Source organism: Xyrauchen texanus, chromosome 30, assembly GCF_025860055.1.
Source record: "Xyrauchen texanus isolate HMW12.3.18 chromosome 30, RBS_HiC_50CHRs, whole genome shotgun sequence".
Classification (NCBI taxonomy): Eukaryota; Metazoa; Chordata; class Actinopteri; order Cypriniformes; family Catostomidae; genus Xyrauchen; species Xyrauchen texanus.
This window is the reverse complement of record NC_068305.1, coordinates 14,518,853-14,535,472: the sequence shown is the minus strand read 5'-3', so window position 1 is coordinate 14,535,472 and position 16,620 is coordinate 14,518,853. Positions and strand designations below refer to the sequence as shown.

At 36.7% G+C, this 16,620-nt stretch overlaps 1 protein-coding gene across 1 annotated transcript; it reads right to left on the bottom strand.

The window, feature by feature from the left end:
- Positions 1-345: 345 nt before the first annotated feature.
- Positions 346-13,721, bottom strand: scrn2 (secernin 2). The gene is made up of 8 exons (XM_052098956.1): positions 13,622-13,721; positions 10,200-10,362; positions 9,816-9,997; positions 8,210-8,409; positions 6,069-6,284; positions 4,589-4,754; positions 1,404-1,572; positions 346-992 (listed from the first exon to the last, which is right to left on the bottom strand). The coding sequence occupies exons 2-8, from the start codon at positions 10,359-10,361 to the stop codon at positions 840-842; spliced, it is 1,248 nt and encodes a 415-aa protein (XP_051954916.1). The 5' UTR covers position 10,362; positions 13,622-13,721; the 3' UTR covers positions 346-839.
- Positions 13,722-16,620: the final 2,899 nt, after the last annotated feature.

The following is a 16,620-nucleotide window of genomic DNA, read 5'->3' as shown; positions in this document are numbered from 1 at the left end:
GCCACAAATGCTGTCAATTGTGCTTAACTTGTGTTGAACCCATAATATTCCTTTAAGTGGTTCTTTAAGTGGCAATTGAAGTTTCAACATAAACAATGTAATGTTGTAGTTTGTCCTTATCAGATTCTTGCAGAGCATTTTTGTCATTAGGAAAGCTATTTGAATTATCATTTCAGACCACTAATGGGGTATATTTCAGGAGCATGCCCGTTTTTTCCTTGTGGCTTATAATCCTCTCATTTACTCCAATAATGTACTAGATACAATAAAACACTGCCTTTCCAGACATACTTGAAATACCTAGTTTCAGTAATATTAAATAACACAGACGTGTTCAATCATTGACATTTTATTGTATTTCTCCTCAGAGGGTCAGTCTGGTAGCTGATCCCTTTTACTTACTGGAATGACTGAATGGAATTTCACTAACATCTCTTCTCTCACACATCTACATATACATGCTTTCGTAATCTAACTGGTTAATGTTATGCATATATGAGTGCACTGTGTGACAATTACTCAAATGAACATCTAGCATGTCTTCAAAATGTACAGTTAGTGTGGCATGGATATCACAATTAGTTTGGCATGGCGTCAGGTGACTAGGAGAGCAGGATTTGAGCAGGCAGGAACCTGTGCACTCAGGACTGTCTCTCTATCTCTCTCTCTCTCTCCAGGCAGATCAGAAAGCACTACCGACATTCGCAATGACAAACTGCAAAACAGCCACAAGTTACAGGCAATATCAGACAGAAAAAGACTGAAGTCAGAGATCAGATCAGGCAGGAACATGGTTCCCAATATGCTGCATGTTTAACTGAGAGTTTATCTTCTCTGTCTCACTGGTAGAATTTGATCTCTGCGTCCACGCAGTCGAAGAACAGGTCACCGAGCTCCTGGCCCTGTATCTCTCCCCTAAGCATGGCCTCTATCTCCTCAAGACATTGATACTCCAGGTGTCTCATAGTCTCCTGTAGAGAGCCTCCAGCATCCTGATACACACACATATAAATACGTTAAATGAAGAGCTCATCCAAAAGTGACAATCCTCTCATCACTTTCTCACCCTCATGTTGTTCCTAACCCGCATGACTTTCTTTCTTCAAATTATGCAGAATGTTAGCCTCAGTCACCATTCACTTTAATTGAATTGAAAAATGATGCAATGAAAGTGAATAGTGACTGAGGCTAACATCTTTTGTGTTCCAAAGATGACAGAAACTCATACAGGTTTGGAACAACACAAGAGTGAGTAAATGGTAAACTATGCATTGAACATCCTAAAGCTGAAAAATGCAGACCAAATATTATTTTAGGATCACCACTAGCAAGAAACGGCTTTAAAACAGATGCTTTGTGTTCTAAATGCAAATGCTTTAAAGTCTGTTTGTTCTCAGACTTACAGGATTGCTTACGGCACTCTGGTGGGCTTTGTACAGCTCATGTTTGCGGTCCACCTGGTGCTGGAATCGAGGCTGCGTCCTGACAGGATCATCAGGCCCATACTGTGGTGACATCACCATGCTGACGGGCCTCATGCTCTCCGAGAAGATGAAAGGCTTGAATACAGACCTGCAAGTAAAGAATAATGAAAGTGTGATGTGTCTGCTATGAGAACGATGAAATAAGCCACTTGAGGCTTTTACCACAGTAAAGTCAATGGGTAAGGAGTGTTCTTAGGCACAAAGCTTTTATAGAATGCCGCTAAAAACCATGAAAAAGTTACATTTATTATTAAATATATAATAAATGTAATAAACCCTTTTTTTGACAAGTAATATAAAACAGATAGCTCCAGTCCTGGATGCCGATTGCTTAATCAAGAGTTAAATACAAAATACAGGTATAATAAAACACAACTGTATATATCACTGCTCAACACCCAGAGAGGCCAACTATTAAAGTTAATTTACATTTTAGGGATTGTAACATCTGGCTGAAAGATGGCACTTAATGAATTTGTTTACTGAAATAACAGTTTTATTGAATATTTGTCCATAATATTTTTATGTATACCACCATAGGGCCAAATGGTTCTGAGCATGGTACGGAACGGTTACATTAGCATTTCCACTTCAGGTTCAGCACGGTGCGATTATAAACCGTTCTTGGCTCGCAATTCTCTGCATGGTTAGCTAACCGTACTCAACTGTTCTCAAGCGTGCTGGTAGAATGGCTTTAGTACGTGACGACTCGTTTAGTGTATCTTCATGATTTTTTTTTTTTTTTTGATAGATTAAGTAGTATTGCAGACTACATTTATTTTTCTACACTTTTTTTGTCAGGAAAGTAGATTAATAGCTCATTTAAACTCAAAATACATCAATATGTTCTCATAAACAATTTTCATATAATTAGTATATAACATTTTGTCAATAAATTTTTCTGCATGTTCGTGTCTGGTGGTAAACACAACCAACCCTTCAGCAAATAATGGTAAACCTCTCGCCTTTTTCTCTTTACTTTCCTTTTTGCGATATGGTCCGTGTCTTTGCTGTTTTGTTAGCAGAGTAAAACCAGGGAAAAAATCAGTCCTAAAAACGGAATATGCGATCATCCTCCATAGCGTGCTGGACTCCCTCCATGTTTACTTCTTAGTGCTTTGCCAAAAGATGGATCTGGTACGTACCACAGTGGAATTAAACCTTAACAGTGCCAGCTTGCCCGGATCGGTACGCTTTTGCAATGAGGACTGTCTGGGCCAATGGTGGAAAAGCGGCTATTGCACTACAGTACAACAACACAATAGTTGACGTTTTACCTTGTGAATTTCATTGTTTGTTGTTTTTTTCAATATACACTAATTTCAAATCACATCATTGTAACAAGCTCCAAAAAAGTTGGGAAAGTTGTATAACATCATCATTTCTTCTAACACTTGTTAATCATTTGGGCACTGAAGGTACAAGTTTGTAAAGTTTAAGAAGCAAAATTTACACCACAGTTCAAGACTGTGTTTTTTCTAAAAACTCGTTGGATGACGAAACAAGATTTCACTGTTCTACTTACCATCTCAGATGAGACTGAGCCCAGAGAAGATGGCGCGCTTCTGGACAGTGTTGATGTATGGCTTCTGCTTTACATAGTAAAGCCTTAACTTGCATCTGTGGATGCAGCGGCACATTATGTTGATTGACAAATGTTTACAGAAGTATTACCAAGCTCATGTCATGATATCCATTACAGACAAATGACGGTTTTTAAGAGAGTTACGTCTGAGGGATCGGAGATCACACTCATTCGGAAGAGGTTTTCCAGCAGGACAACGCAAAACCACATACTGCCAGATTACAAGTGCATGACTGTGTAAGCAGAGAGTGAGAGTGCTAGATTGACCTGCCTGCAGTCCTGACCATTCCAACTGAGAATGTGTGGCACATTATGAAGCGCACAATATGGCATCTGTATTGTAGGCCCCGCACAGCTGAAGACCTGCATAATGGATGAATGGGATTCTGCTTGCTAAACTTAAAAAACTGGTGTCTTCAATGCCTAAACGCTTAAGTCTCAATAGAAGAATGATGACGCACATTGTACATAGTGACCACAGTTTGTTCCTGGCAGACAGAAGATACCCTAACCCCGCCCCCACCCTAATCCTAACCATATGGAGCCTGTAAGGCGGAGTAGCCTGCGAGAACAACAGATGGCACCTTTCTCCCATCGCGATATTGCAGAGTGGTAAGCACTTGACTGTCCCAACTTTTTTGGAGTGTGTTGCAATCATCATATTTGAAATTAGTGTACTTTATATAAAAAAAAACAATGGCATTCACAAGGTAAAACATAAAATAAGGTGTTTTTGTAGTGCTTCCAAAACAGCACAGGGTGAATAGGATTGATCAAATCACTCCTTTTTGTTTTTATAAGCATTTTCCATAATGTCCCATCTTTTTCAGAACTGGAGTTGTAGTAACTTTTTTATAAAAACATAAGCACCTCAAGGCCGCTATAGTATTAATTTAGTCACATCTGAAGGGGTTGCAGATACTCTGCTTCACACTGTGCCTAACAACACCCTTCATTTGTGACTATTTTCATGATGCACAGCCTTTTATACCGTTTTGCTAAATTAAAGGAATATTCCAGGTTCAATACAAGTTAAGTTCAATCGACAGCATTTGTGGCAAAATATTGATTACCACAAAAACATTTTTTTACTTACCCCTCCTCAAACTGGGTTTAAAAACAGTTTCAAAAGTATAACCACAAGACAATATGAATGTCAACATGATTTTAGTGTGATAAAATTACTTACTAAACCTTTCTGTGTAAAGTTATAAACAATTTTACAATTTTGTACCTTTAAACCCTCATTCACATTTGCCACATTCACTTCCATTGTAAGTGACTCACTTTAACCTCGATTCATAATACATTTTTAATTGAGCTTAACTTAAAATATAATTCAAATGATGTGTGGTCACAAATGTGCGTATATCGGCTATTTCACAAAGATTTCAAATGCAGCTATTCCAATCATATTATAGAGCTGGAACTATCCGTTTTATATTTCATGTTTTAAGTAACTGATCTAGTGCAGAGCAGATGTATCTTTAGGGCACAGCTGTGGCAGTCAGGGTCACACCTGGAGGGGTCGGGTGTGGCAGTGAGGAAGTGAACGCAGGGCACGTCTGGGTTGCGTGGAAGGATTGACACCATGCTGCCTGTGGTACGGAAGCCCTCGGAGTCCATACAGATCACACTGCCCTTGTCCCTCAGGATGCTCATCATCACCTCTGCAGTCACAGAGCCTGTATGAGCGGTAGGGGTCAGAGGTCAGGAAAGGAGAACAATGGGCATGGAATTATTAATCTGTAATATAGTGGATACACCGAGTTTTAGCAGCGTTACATCAAACAAATAAAGAATAAAATACATTTGAAATCCCATTGAAATCTTGAAATAAAAACGTTTTAGGATTTTGATGAAATGTAAATAAAACAAAGAAAAGTTATGATGTAAAATCAAACAAATGAACACCACTTGCTCTATTCTTGTGACCTATTCTGACATTTCAGAAAATCTCGCACATTGTGAGACGAATGGGAAAGTAAATGTGAAAGTGGAGATTTATAGTAAAAAAGGACTTGAATATTGATCTGTTTCTTACCCACACCTATCATATCACTTCTGAAGACATGGATTTAACCACTTGAGTCTTATGGATTACTTTTATACTGCATTTATATTCTTTGTTTTATCTTAAAAGTTCTAGCCACCTTTCAATTGCATTGTAAGTACCTACAGAGCTGAAATATTTCAAACCAGAAATGTAAGTATGAACTGGTGAATCAGATCATTTTTAATGTGTTACACCACATGCCAATGGCATAAAAAAGTGAAAACCAAACTGTTAAACCAGACAGGAAAAAAGTTCCTCTTGGTGGGATTCAGAGTAACAGTTCATTAATTTATTATATCCTTAAGAAATTAATGTCACCAGCGAATGTCACTGTGACAGGGCGGAGGGCAGGCCTGGTAGTGATCATACACACCCGGTCCATTATCAGGCTATTTAAGCCTCCGAGAGGGATAAAGTCCGACTGCGGATGGTGGTGCGATGAGAGATCGTTTACGGTCAGTTGACCGTCATGTGTGTGTTTGTGTCTTTTTGTTCAGTTTTATATTAAAACTATTATTTATATTGTCAAGCCGGTTCTCGGGTCCTCCTTCCCCATCTAAACCACAGTCATGTTTTAAATGTAAAAAATTTCACTGATTTATTTATTTCATGTTTCCTTTAGTAATTCTTTCCCAGATTAGCTTATGCACACTAATTTATTTGCCAAAACCAAACAGCAGTGATTGTAAGTGTAGTGATCCAAACACTGGATGATGCTGTTCAACGCCTTTAATAAAAAGACTCTTCAAAGTAACAAAATCCAATGCTGGACCGCAAGACTGGGGATAATAAAATCCTCTGCATCGTCCTCAGAATCACACCAACTTAACTTTAAAAATATAATAATGATTTCGGGAACCCAAATAGAACATTCAAGCTCATTATTTTTCATGTAACCCCTCAGTGACACCTTAGTCATGATGGCAGAGTGAAGTACATCTACCGTCACATTCTTGGAGCAGGGCTGTGCCACCCTCATAGCGCTGCTTCGCCAGTTCCATCCTAGCAGGGGGATTGTCAGGGCTGAAGACAGCAGTGAAGCTGAACTCCCCCTCACCACTCCACCAGCCCTGAGACTGAGCCACACTGCGTAGCTCCGGATGCTCTGCAGAGATCTCTGTGCCTATCGTCAGCTGGTTAGAAATGTTCTTGACTCCCTCTGACAAAATAAATAAACCCAAGTTTATTTTTAGAGGCAGATTATTAGCTTTTTTAACACAAGACAAGCCCACTACATCACAATGAAACATTTATCCTATATATTTTGATATAGTTTGAGAATAAATTAGGGCTGTCGATTTAAGGATTAATTCAATGTGATTAATTCTATAAAAAAAATTAAGCAATATAAATAAAGAATTGTCCAGCCATCTGAGAAATTCAAGCTTGAAGTCCCACCTTTGTTTTTACGAGTCCCTATCAGCAGGGGGCAGTAAGTGCAACTCCATCTGAACAGGCAAAAAGCCACACTACTGACCGCAGACAGCACAAGCTGAGGATGCATTTTTGCGTTCGAACACAGCTAGATGGAGCGCAACTCCAAAATGCACGTACCTTTCTTGAGATGTGTTTTTCAAACTATGTTTAAAGGTGCACTCAGTATTTTCCCCATTAAAACTTTTTACTCCTAAAGAAATTTATTGTAATTTTGTAACATATATAAAATCATGAGCACTCTCCTGAGATGAGGACTGTAGTCATATCGGTAACCTTATAAAAGCTGTTTTATTCTATATGGGGCAGGGGTGCCCTCATGAGGGCTAGCATTTTAGCATCACATGACCAGCTAAATACTACTAACCATCTTGTTATTGGACACTTTCACTCTTGGATTAAATGAATCATGGCTGATTGTGAAAAGCGAATTTCTACAATAACTGAAATGAATTGTAACTGAAAACAATTCATTTTGAATGATGCTGCATCCACACCACTAGGTGTCACTGTAAGCCCAAGATTATATGAGAAAATTATTGAGCGCACCTTTAACTGAATACAGCATCCTGAAACACTGTTTACGATGCAACGCAACCAAAGTGAGATGCTCCAAAAGCATCAGTTGGAAGAATGTGTACATAGAGGTGTCTTTAGAAAAGCCCTTTTAATAAGTCTACCTCGGACAGATTCATGAAATAAATTGCAAAATGAATTGCTGTGAACTGTAGCCCATTGTTCAATGAAATTAAAATAAACACTATATTGCTTTTGTATTTACTAGTCAATGCTTTACTCGTCTACAACAATAATATAATGCTTTTTGATTATTTTTTTCATGCATATTATATTTATAATTATTTAAATACAATTATTTATAATTATTTAATCATTATATATTAAATTTTCTCTACAAATATTGATATATTTGATTCAATTAATTAATCTGCATATTAAATAATTAATTTGATTAAAAATGTTAATTGATTGACAGTCCTAGAATACATTTACTGTATATATTAAATAAATACAGTGGGATCCAAAAGTCTGAGACCACATTGAAAACCTGGAGAATTCTTAAAGAAATAAAAGTTGATGTAAAACGAAGAAGAAATATTTAAGATTCTACTCAATTTCTAGGTAAATTATCAAATGTAAGCAAATTTGTGAGCATGTTAACTCCTTTGTACAAAAGGTCATATTTCCTTGTATCGATTGAAGCACACAAGATGCACATTTTCAAATCCTGCTAGGACAACATGGATCATCAGTTTTTGCGAAACTTGTGGAGTTCATGCCAGCTTGAGTGCAGGCTGTCATTGAAGCAAAAGCGTGACGACCTAAATTCATATACATTTTTAAATACTTTTTCACTCAAACGGCTATGCTAATAATATCAATTGTAATATAAAAAATGTTATTCAATTAGAAAAATGCAAAATGGAAGCATTTTCACAAGTGGTCTTGGACTTTTGGACCCCAAATGCATATCATTTATGCTCAAATGCGTGATCAGAATAAAACATAAACGCACTTGATTTGGAATTCTCAGATACAAAATACACACTATGCATCAAATCAAACCTGTGCAACTTAAACGCCACTCACAGTTGATGATAATGTTTAATCCGGAGCACCTCTCTCCCTCACCTGTGACTTTCTGTGCAGCCCACAGTTTCCCAGCAGTCTCTAGGACCCAAGCTTCCTGTCGGTCCACCAGTAAGAAGGTGTTATGGTAACTAAAGGGTTCGGTGGTCTCCCTGCAGGCTCCGCCCTGACCGTGCTGCCCCAGTAGGCCTGTGATGATATTCAGAGCGGCCCACGCGCTGACCCCCCGCTCAAGACCCAGCCTGAATACACACACAACACCTGCTTCTGATGTTCAGAACAACAACATGACTGCAAGTGCCATATTGCTTTTATACAACAGTTCAACAAGCACGTAAATATTTAACAAAATTATAGAATAACATGTGTTTCAGATAAAAACAGGCCAGTTCGTTTTCCTCTGCGCCAGTGAAAATTGGTCCAAAAGAAACAAAACCAGAGCTAGTTATTATCTCGGCTGTTGTTATTAAGTAATATATTCGGGTCATGGGTCAGTACTCACTCAAAACATAAAAGATGCTCGTTTGTTGCCACCTATTGGCGTAAAGATGTATTCTGCAGAAATGGTAACAGTGAACGAATCTGAATGAATCTTTTTTTGGTAAATGGATTCAAAAGAGTCACTGGGATGAATCAAAATCATCTCAACCGTTTGAAAAGCAGCAAACACAGACAAACATAGTGATACCAATAGTGATGCATCCCAATGATGTTCTATAAAATATCAGCACTCTTGTAACGCCTACAGGCCAATCAAATTCGAGCACAGAAATGAATTGTTGTATAGTTATAAATTACCAGTGATGGTCAATATTTGAAGGAAATGTATGCCATTTCTGCGCAACCAAACGAAATGCATAAATAAAGACCATTTCACAAATGCCATTGGGCAACAAACTGATAGTCCCGCCCCCAACTCACACTATTGGTTGAGCCAATGTTGCTGTGTCGAGTTGGTCAGGATACTCAAATAAATAAAAAAGGAGAGTTTTGATAGCACCATAGTGTTTACATTTTCCGGTTAAATCAACCTACAAAAGGCTTACATACAGTACAGTCTCAGCATTTTAAAGGATTGTTCCAGGTTCAATACAAGTTAAGCTTAATTGACAGCATTTGTGGGATAATGTTGATTACCATAAAAATTTATTTAATTTGTCCCTCCTTTTCTTAAAAAAAGCAAATATCGAGGTTACAGTGAGGCACTTACTATAGAAGTGAATGTGGCCAATTTTCTAGATTTATAAGCAAAAATGTGAAGCTTATCATTTTATAAAAGCACTAACATTAATTCTTCTGTAAAAACTTGTGTATTATTTAAGCTGTTAAATTGATTAAATCATTTTTAAAATCCATTTAGTGTTTTAGAGCTACAAAGTTGTAAAACTGGCTACAACTTTACACAGAAAAGGTGTGTAAGTGATTTAATCACACTAAAATCCTGTTAACATGCATATTGTTAATATCTTGTGGCTATACTTGTTTAACAGTGAGTATTTTAGCATTCAACATTTTAACTTGTATTGAACCTGGAATATTCCTTAATGCTGGGATTGCAGGAGGTATTGTTGTAACAGCTAAAAATATTACACACTTCCCCTTTAAGGCTAGAAAACAAAAAAAAGACAATCAGTTGTTTTGTGCTCACCGAACCAGGTCCATTCCAAGTAGAGCTTCTTCTGGACTCACGGGCTCCTTGGTCCAAACTGCCTCATTTCCAATACACACCCCGTGTTCATTAGCCCCCATCTCAGCCCCCCAGAGCCATGCAGGTCTGCTCAGTACAACTGCAAGGGTGTGCTCTACTTGAGGGATGGAAATGTATGTGCACTACATGCAAAAGGAAATCCTCTGTAAATTCCTTATGGTTTGGCCATAACACCATTTTACATTATATTACAATTGGTCATGAAAAGCCATGAGACATCAGTCAAATTGAAAATCACAAAGGACCACTAGGATCACCACTTATTTTGGCATTAAACATATGTGTAAGCATGGGTACATAAAGGAAGCTGTTGGGGTGTATTACCTGGACTCTAGACCCAGAAGCATGTGAATTCGCAGGGTAATACACCACCTCCTGTACCTCATCTCTCGGGCGGTCAGAGTTCTTACCAAATATCACATAATCTTCTTTTGAACCCGGAGGCAGAGATACAAAACAATCACATGACCGAGGTGGTTCAGCCATCCTATAGCAAATCAAAACACAGGGATCAATGCAGTGGATCATTTCGAAATGATACATGGACATACCGGCCCATACTTGATGTAATACAGGATGGACAAATTAAGGACTGAAAAAAGGCATAGACGGCTAAATAAAATCTTTGACACAGTCAAACACAAAACTAAATTTACAACATTTAGAACATGGTTTTCAAACTTTTTTTATACCAAGCACCCCAAAATATCATGATCCCCTTGTGAAGGACCCCCTGATTAAACCTAAAGACAAACATATTCTATTCAGTTCAAATAAATTTTTATAGCACTTTTCACAATAAATATAATACAATAATATTATTGTTTTTATGCAATCTTAAAGAGAATAGTGAAGTACAACTGTTATTTCTTACAAATAAGAAATGCTTTTTATCTCTAATGTATGACTTATGCAGATTTGATTTTATTGCATATGGTTTAAACTATGGCTGTTATTAGAATAAAATAATTAGGATTAATATCATTGTTTCAGAATGGAAGTAATAATAACAACAAAAATTATCTTTACATTTTTTCACTGACACCTAGGGCTGTCATAATTATGACAACTGACTGATGATTAATTATAAAACAAATAATTATGATTATGACGATTAATTGTCTGTTTTAAGGCTATAACGGTTAATTGTCAAACTAATAATTGCGATTATGTCGATTTATTGACTGTTTTCGGCTATACCGATTAGTTGTCGAACAAATAATTGCGATTATGCCGATTGCTTGTTTGTTTAAAGGCTATAGCGATTAATTGTCAAACTAATAATTGCGATTATGACGATTACTTGTCTGTGTTAGGGCTAAAACAATTAATTGTCAAACTAATAATTGCGATTATGACGATTATTTGTCTGTTTTGAAGCTACGCCGATTAATTGTCAAACTAATAATTACAATTATGACGATTAATTGTTTGTTTTACGGCTATAACGATTATTTGTCAAACAAATATTTACAATTATTGCGATTAATTGCCTGTTTTAAGGCTATAGCGATTAATTGTCAAACAAATAATTGCGATTATGCCGCTTGATTGTCTGTTTTTCGTCTGTAGTGGTTAATTGTCAAACAACTAATTGCGATTATGCTGATTGATTGTCTGTTTTAAGGCTATAGCGATTAGCTGTCAAACAAATATTTACAGTTATGCCGATTACTTGCCTGTTTTAAGGCTATAGCGATTACTTGTCAAACAAATCATTGTGATTATGATGATTAATTGTATGTTTTAAGGGTATAACGATTAATTGTCAAACAAAAAATTGCGATTATGATGATTAATTGTCTGTTTAATTGAAGGTTATAACGATTATTTTTCTCTTTTAGGACATTCACAATTAATTGTCAAATACTGTTAATGGTCATATTTCTTGTTCAATTGTACTTCATACAGCTGGTATTTTTTACATATATCCAAATATAATAGTCAAATAATAAAATTGAGGTATATGATTTCTAAAACCTAAAAACATGTAATCTATTTGGTCAATTTAAGTTTTGGTAAATTTTAACATTTACAATGCTGTTTTTGGAAATCATTAAACAATTATATTTTAATACAAAATGTATATAATATAAAATAGATATTTGTATTATTATTTATATTACATACTATTATTTTATATTAAGCAATAAAAAATATTTCAGTCCTAATTTCTTCACTCTCACACATCATTTGATTAAAACCACCAAACCTTCTCATGAAACAAAACCTTTGAAATTTTGTTTCATCATTTATCACTGCGTCTCCTCCTGTGTCACATGTGTGTCATTAACATGGCATACGTTAATCCGTTATGACCAGGAACATTTGAGTATATATATATATATATATATATATATATATATATATATATATATATATATATATATATATATATATATATATATATATATACATACACACACACTCCTATATATACAATTACCCAGTTTGGCCTTATACGATCATCTAAAGTGAAGCCAGAGTGCTTTACATTCACTCTCAAAGTTTGTATTTCTTAGTTTAAATTTTCATGGGAGTTTGGCGCAAGCCTCTACTGACAGCACGCGAATCAAAGCGCTTGAGAAGCACTTAATGAGCACTTAACATCCGCAGTGCAGCCCAGAGACACTCGGAGTTCAACTGAATGACAAACAAATGTGCCGTTGATGGCATTTATAATTTAGCTTAACATTCCCTTATTTGGGCATTAAAATGTGATTGGACTGAAGAGCACAATACTCGCAGTTCTCTCAAATAACCATTTAGAGAAAATAACCGCGATCAGACGATTGTTTAAATAATCGCGACACCCCAGCAGCCCCTTTCGCATTTAATCTCCTTTCGGGGCTAGCTGGACCCCAGTTTGAAAACCCCTGAATAAATTACAGTTCCCAATGGGAGTATTATGACTACCAATGGGATAAATGACCCTGATATCAAAATAAATGTAAAGAAATTATTTTCAATTTTTTAAAATCCCATGAAATTTCCTTTAATTATTCCACTACAATAAAAGAAGGGTTCTGTAAAGAATTCCACAATATCAAATAATATATTCAATAATGTTATTGAATAAAATAACATAAAGTGGTAATCCTCAATTGGATTACGTTTTAATATTTAAAGATAAAATAAAAAATAATAATATAGTCTATATGCAATACACAATTTTTCAAGAATCAAACAATAAGCTGTATTCCTACAGGATATTTGACAAAGGATGCAGTATTTATTTATTCATTACTTGTTCATTTATTTTTTGGATGCAGTAAGTGAAATATAAGAAATATAGGTGTTGGTAGAAATGTTATGTTTCTACCAACACCTATATTTCTATATATATATATATATATATATATTAAAATCTATCATAAACCTTCTTGTTTGAGTAGATGTAGTTAAATGTCATGCAGTGACGCGGATTGCTGTGCTGGACAGGTACATGCGGCTTATCGCCTGACCTCCATTCTTCAGCTCCGATATTCAGTTGCATGCACATCAGAAAACAATCTACACTTTAAACAATCATAAATGTTTTTAGAAGAGATGTTTTATTTTATTTTTTTACATCCTTTAGTCTTGTCTTGCCTGTGTCTGAGAGCGGATCACTAATATGAATTTAACTATCTATGTCATGCATGAAAATGAACGCGTGACATCCACGAGCATGCTTTAAATGTATTTTTTAAAGCGTTACTCTGATTTTCGAGCGCGTGATCGAGTGGATTTGATGATGTTATTACCTTTATAAGCTCCAGATCTGTCTGCAAGACTTTAAGAGGCAGGGCTGAGGTTGAGCAACCTGCTACACTTCAAAAGAAAAGTCCCCTTCCCACAATAAACCGATACACGAAGATTGATCTGACAGCGAGACAGGCGGGGCACAATCTGCTGAACCGACGGGCAGAGACACTTCAAAATAAAAGTCCTCTGAACCCACTGAACTGACAGGGGTTTCTATACTGTATATTAACCCGAAATCTTGCAACAGAGAAATTTGACGCAACATTTTAACGGAAAAACACTAAGGAAAATAACTCATGTGCCCATTGTGCAGGAATATAAATATATATTAAACAAACGTGTTTATCTGGCTAATATTGAATATATGAATTTGCCCAGATTCTGTGCTGATTGTTGCTACGCCCAGCTACAAGAGTGGAGGAGTTAGAGTGGTGGTGGCGTAGTAGGCTAAAGCACATAACTGGTATTCAGAAGGTTACTGGTTCAATCCCCACAGCCACCGACATTGTGTCCATGAGCAAGGCACTTAACTCCAGGTTGCTCCAGGGGGATTGTCTCTGTAATAAGGGCTCTGTAATTCACTTTGGATAAAAGCGTCTGCCCAAGGCCGGATTTACCACCGGGCCGATTGGGCCGGTGCCCGGGGGCCTCCGACCTCTAGGGGGCCTCCAAGACCCCACTAACTGTGTGGCCTCATCCTTTTTTGTAATTTTTTTATTAGTAATAAATTAAATTAAAATTCATGAATGCGTGTGTAATTGTGCGTATGTGTGTTAACAATAATTTATTTACACGCAAAAAAGTATCATGATCAGTTTTTCGGCTGTGTCGGATGATGACGAGTCAGGTTACCGCGGAAACTGTTGATAGCGGCAAAACAGGCGGTAGAAGATAGTGTGAAAAACAGAGAGTTGAGGACATCGAAAAAACAAACAAAATGGATAAAAAACGGTGGAGCAGCGGAGCCACAAAACGTAAAGCTAAAAAGGAGAAGGATAGCTGAGAGGTTTTAATTAGGAGTAATATTCCAGCCATCTCTACTTTTTTCAAAAGTCGGCTCGACGAAAATAAAGAGCCTGGCGGCACCGGCGGTGATGCTGAGTTTAGCACAATATTCAGCTTTGCTATTTTAGATGAACCTGAGCATCAGCACCAGCACCAGCACCAGCACGACAAGACAGAGAACCCCAGCCCGCCTGGAGTGACAGACACCTATTCAAATGCCTCCCCACCACAGTCTCCGACTCCGCTTGAGACCGAAACCGAAGCAGGTGCTGAAGGCGGCAGAGACCCGGCGGTGACGTGCATTACCAGTTTGACCGCCTCAAAATGTAGGCATATCTATTACCTTTTCCCCTTATTAAAAACCCTGATTATTAGATGCCCGGATCTAGGGAATTGGTTGATGAAACATTGATTAAAATTAGGATTTAAATGAATACAAAACGAAATTCACTTTAAAGAAAGGCTTTGTGCTTTCTGTTTGAGGTCTCTGTGAAAACGTTTTAAAGCATTCTTTACTTTTAGTGCCGCTTTCAGAGCGGTCACGTCCGTAACATTTTTTTCCTCATAAATGCGAACACGAAAAATAAAATAAAATGAATATTTTATTCTGTGGAGACTGTCAATCCTTCTTCGTCCGGTGCCGGTGGGTACTATTACTTTTGATTTGCGCAGTGTAATTCACTGAATTGATTGCTCTGCTACCAGCCTCTGTCACGTTACAACCTAGTATATCGTTGATCATCTGTTTCTCCGTAAAAAAAACAGACTGTACAGACATGACTATAGTTATTCTTAGTTATGTTATTAGCCTGTATTTTCATAGATTTTAATCTGCTTTTATTCCAATAAATTCTGTTGATTTTGTTCTGTGATAGTTTCCATTTTGTCTTTTGTTTTATAGATATTTATAGATCTCTTTTGCTGTCACAGTTAACATCACAAGAAATGGAGTTGGTGTTTTTGTTTTTAACTAAAGAAAAAGGAGGAAAGGAAAAAGAAAAAGAGGAGAGGAGGAGGAGGGGCCTCCAAGATTTTGTGCCCAGGGGCCTCTGCTTCCTAAATCCGTGCCTGCGTCTGCCAAATGCATAAATGTAAATTATTATAATTACAATATTATAACATTGAGCACTGCAACTAATCAGAGACATACAGTATGTGTTGTGCACATGAAAGCAATGATGAATCAGTGTTTAAATTAGTGTCTGGGCTCAGACAGAATTTTGTATTCTTATATTTATTTTGCTATTTTCTGTGCTGCATTTGTTAGAAAATCTATAACAATTTTGTGGAAAAAATGTAAACATGATAAAATGTGTTTTACTCATGTGTTGATCGCATTGATTTGGACCGTGGCATGATTGTCGGTGCCAGACGGTTTGAGTATTTTTTTAACTGCTGATCTACTGGGATTTTCACACAAAACAGTCTCTAAAATTTACTCAGAATGGTGCCAAAAACAAAAAACATCCAGTGAAAGGCAGTTCTGCGAATGGAATTGCCTTGTTGATGAGAGAGTACAACAGAGAATGCCAGACTGGTTTGAACTGACAAAGTCTATGGCAGAGGTTTCAACTGGTGAGGCGCAGCGCGGGTTCGTACGGTCATGAAAATCATGGAAATGTCATGGAATTTAGAAATTGTGTTTCCAGGCCTGGAAAAGTCATTGAAAAACAAGTTAACACTGAATGTTTTAGAAAAGTCATATCATTTTCTAAAAAATGTTTCTTCGGATACTGGATTTGGGATTTTCATTAGTTGTCAGTTTTAATCATCACAATTAAATGAAATAAACATTTGAAATATATCAGTCTGTGTGTAATGAATGAATATAATATCCAAGTTTCACTTTTTGAATGGAATTACTGAAATAAATCAACTTTTTTATTCTAATTATATGGCCAGCACCTGTATATACAATTACACAGTCTTTTCTTGTAGTGTGCAAAAATGTGAAGGATTCACAAACTAATAAATACACACTGAATGAAGACAA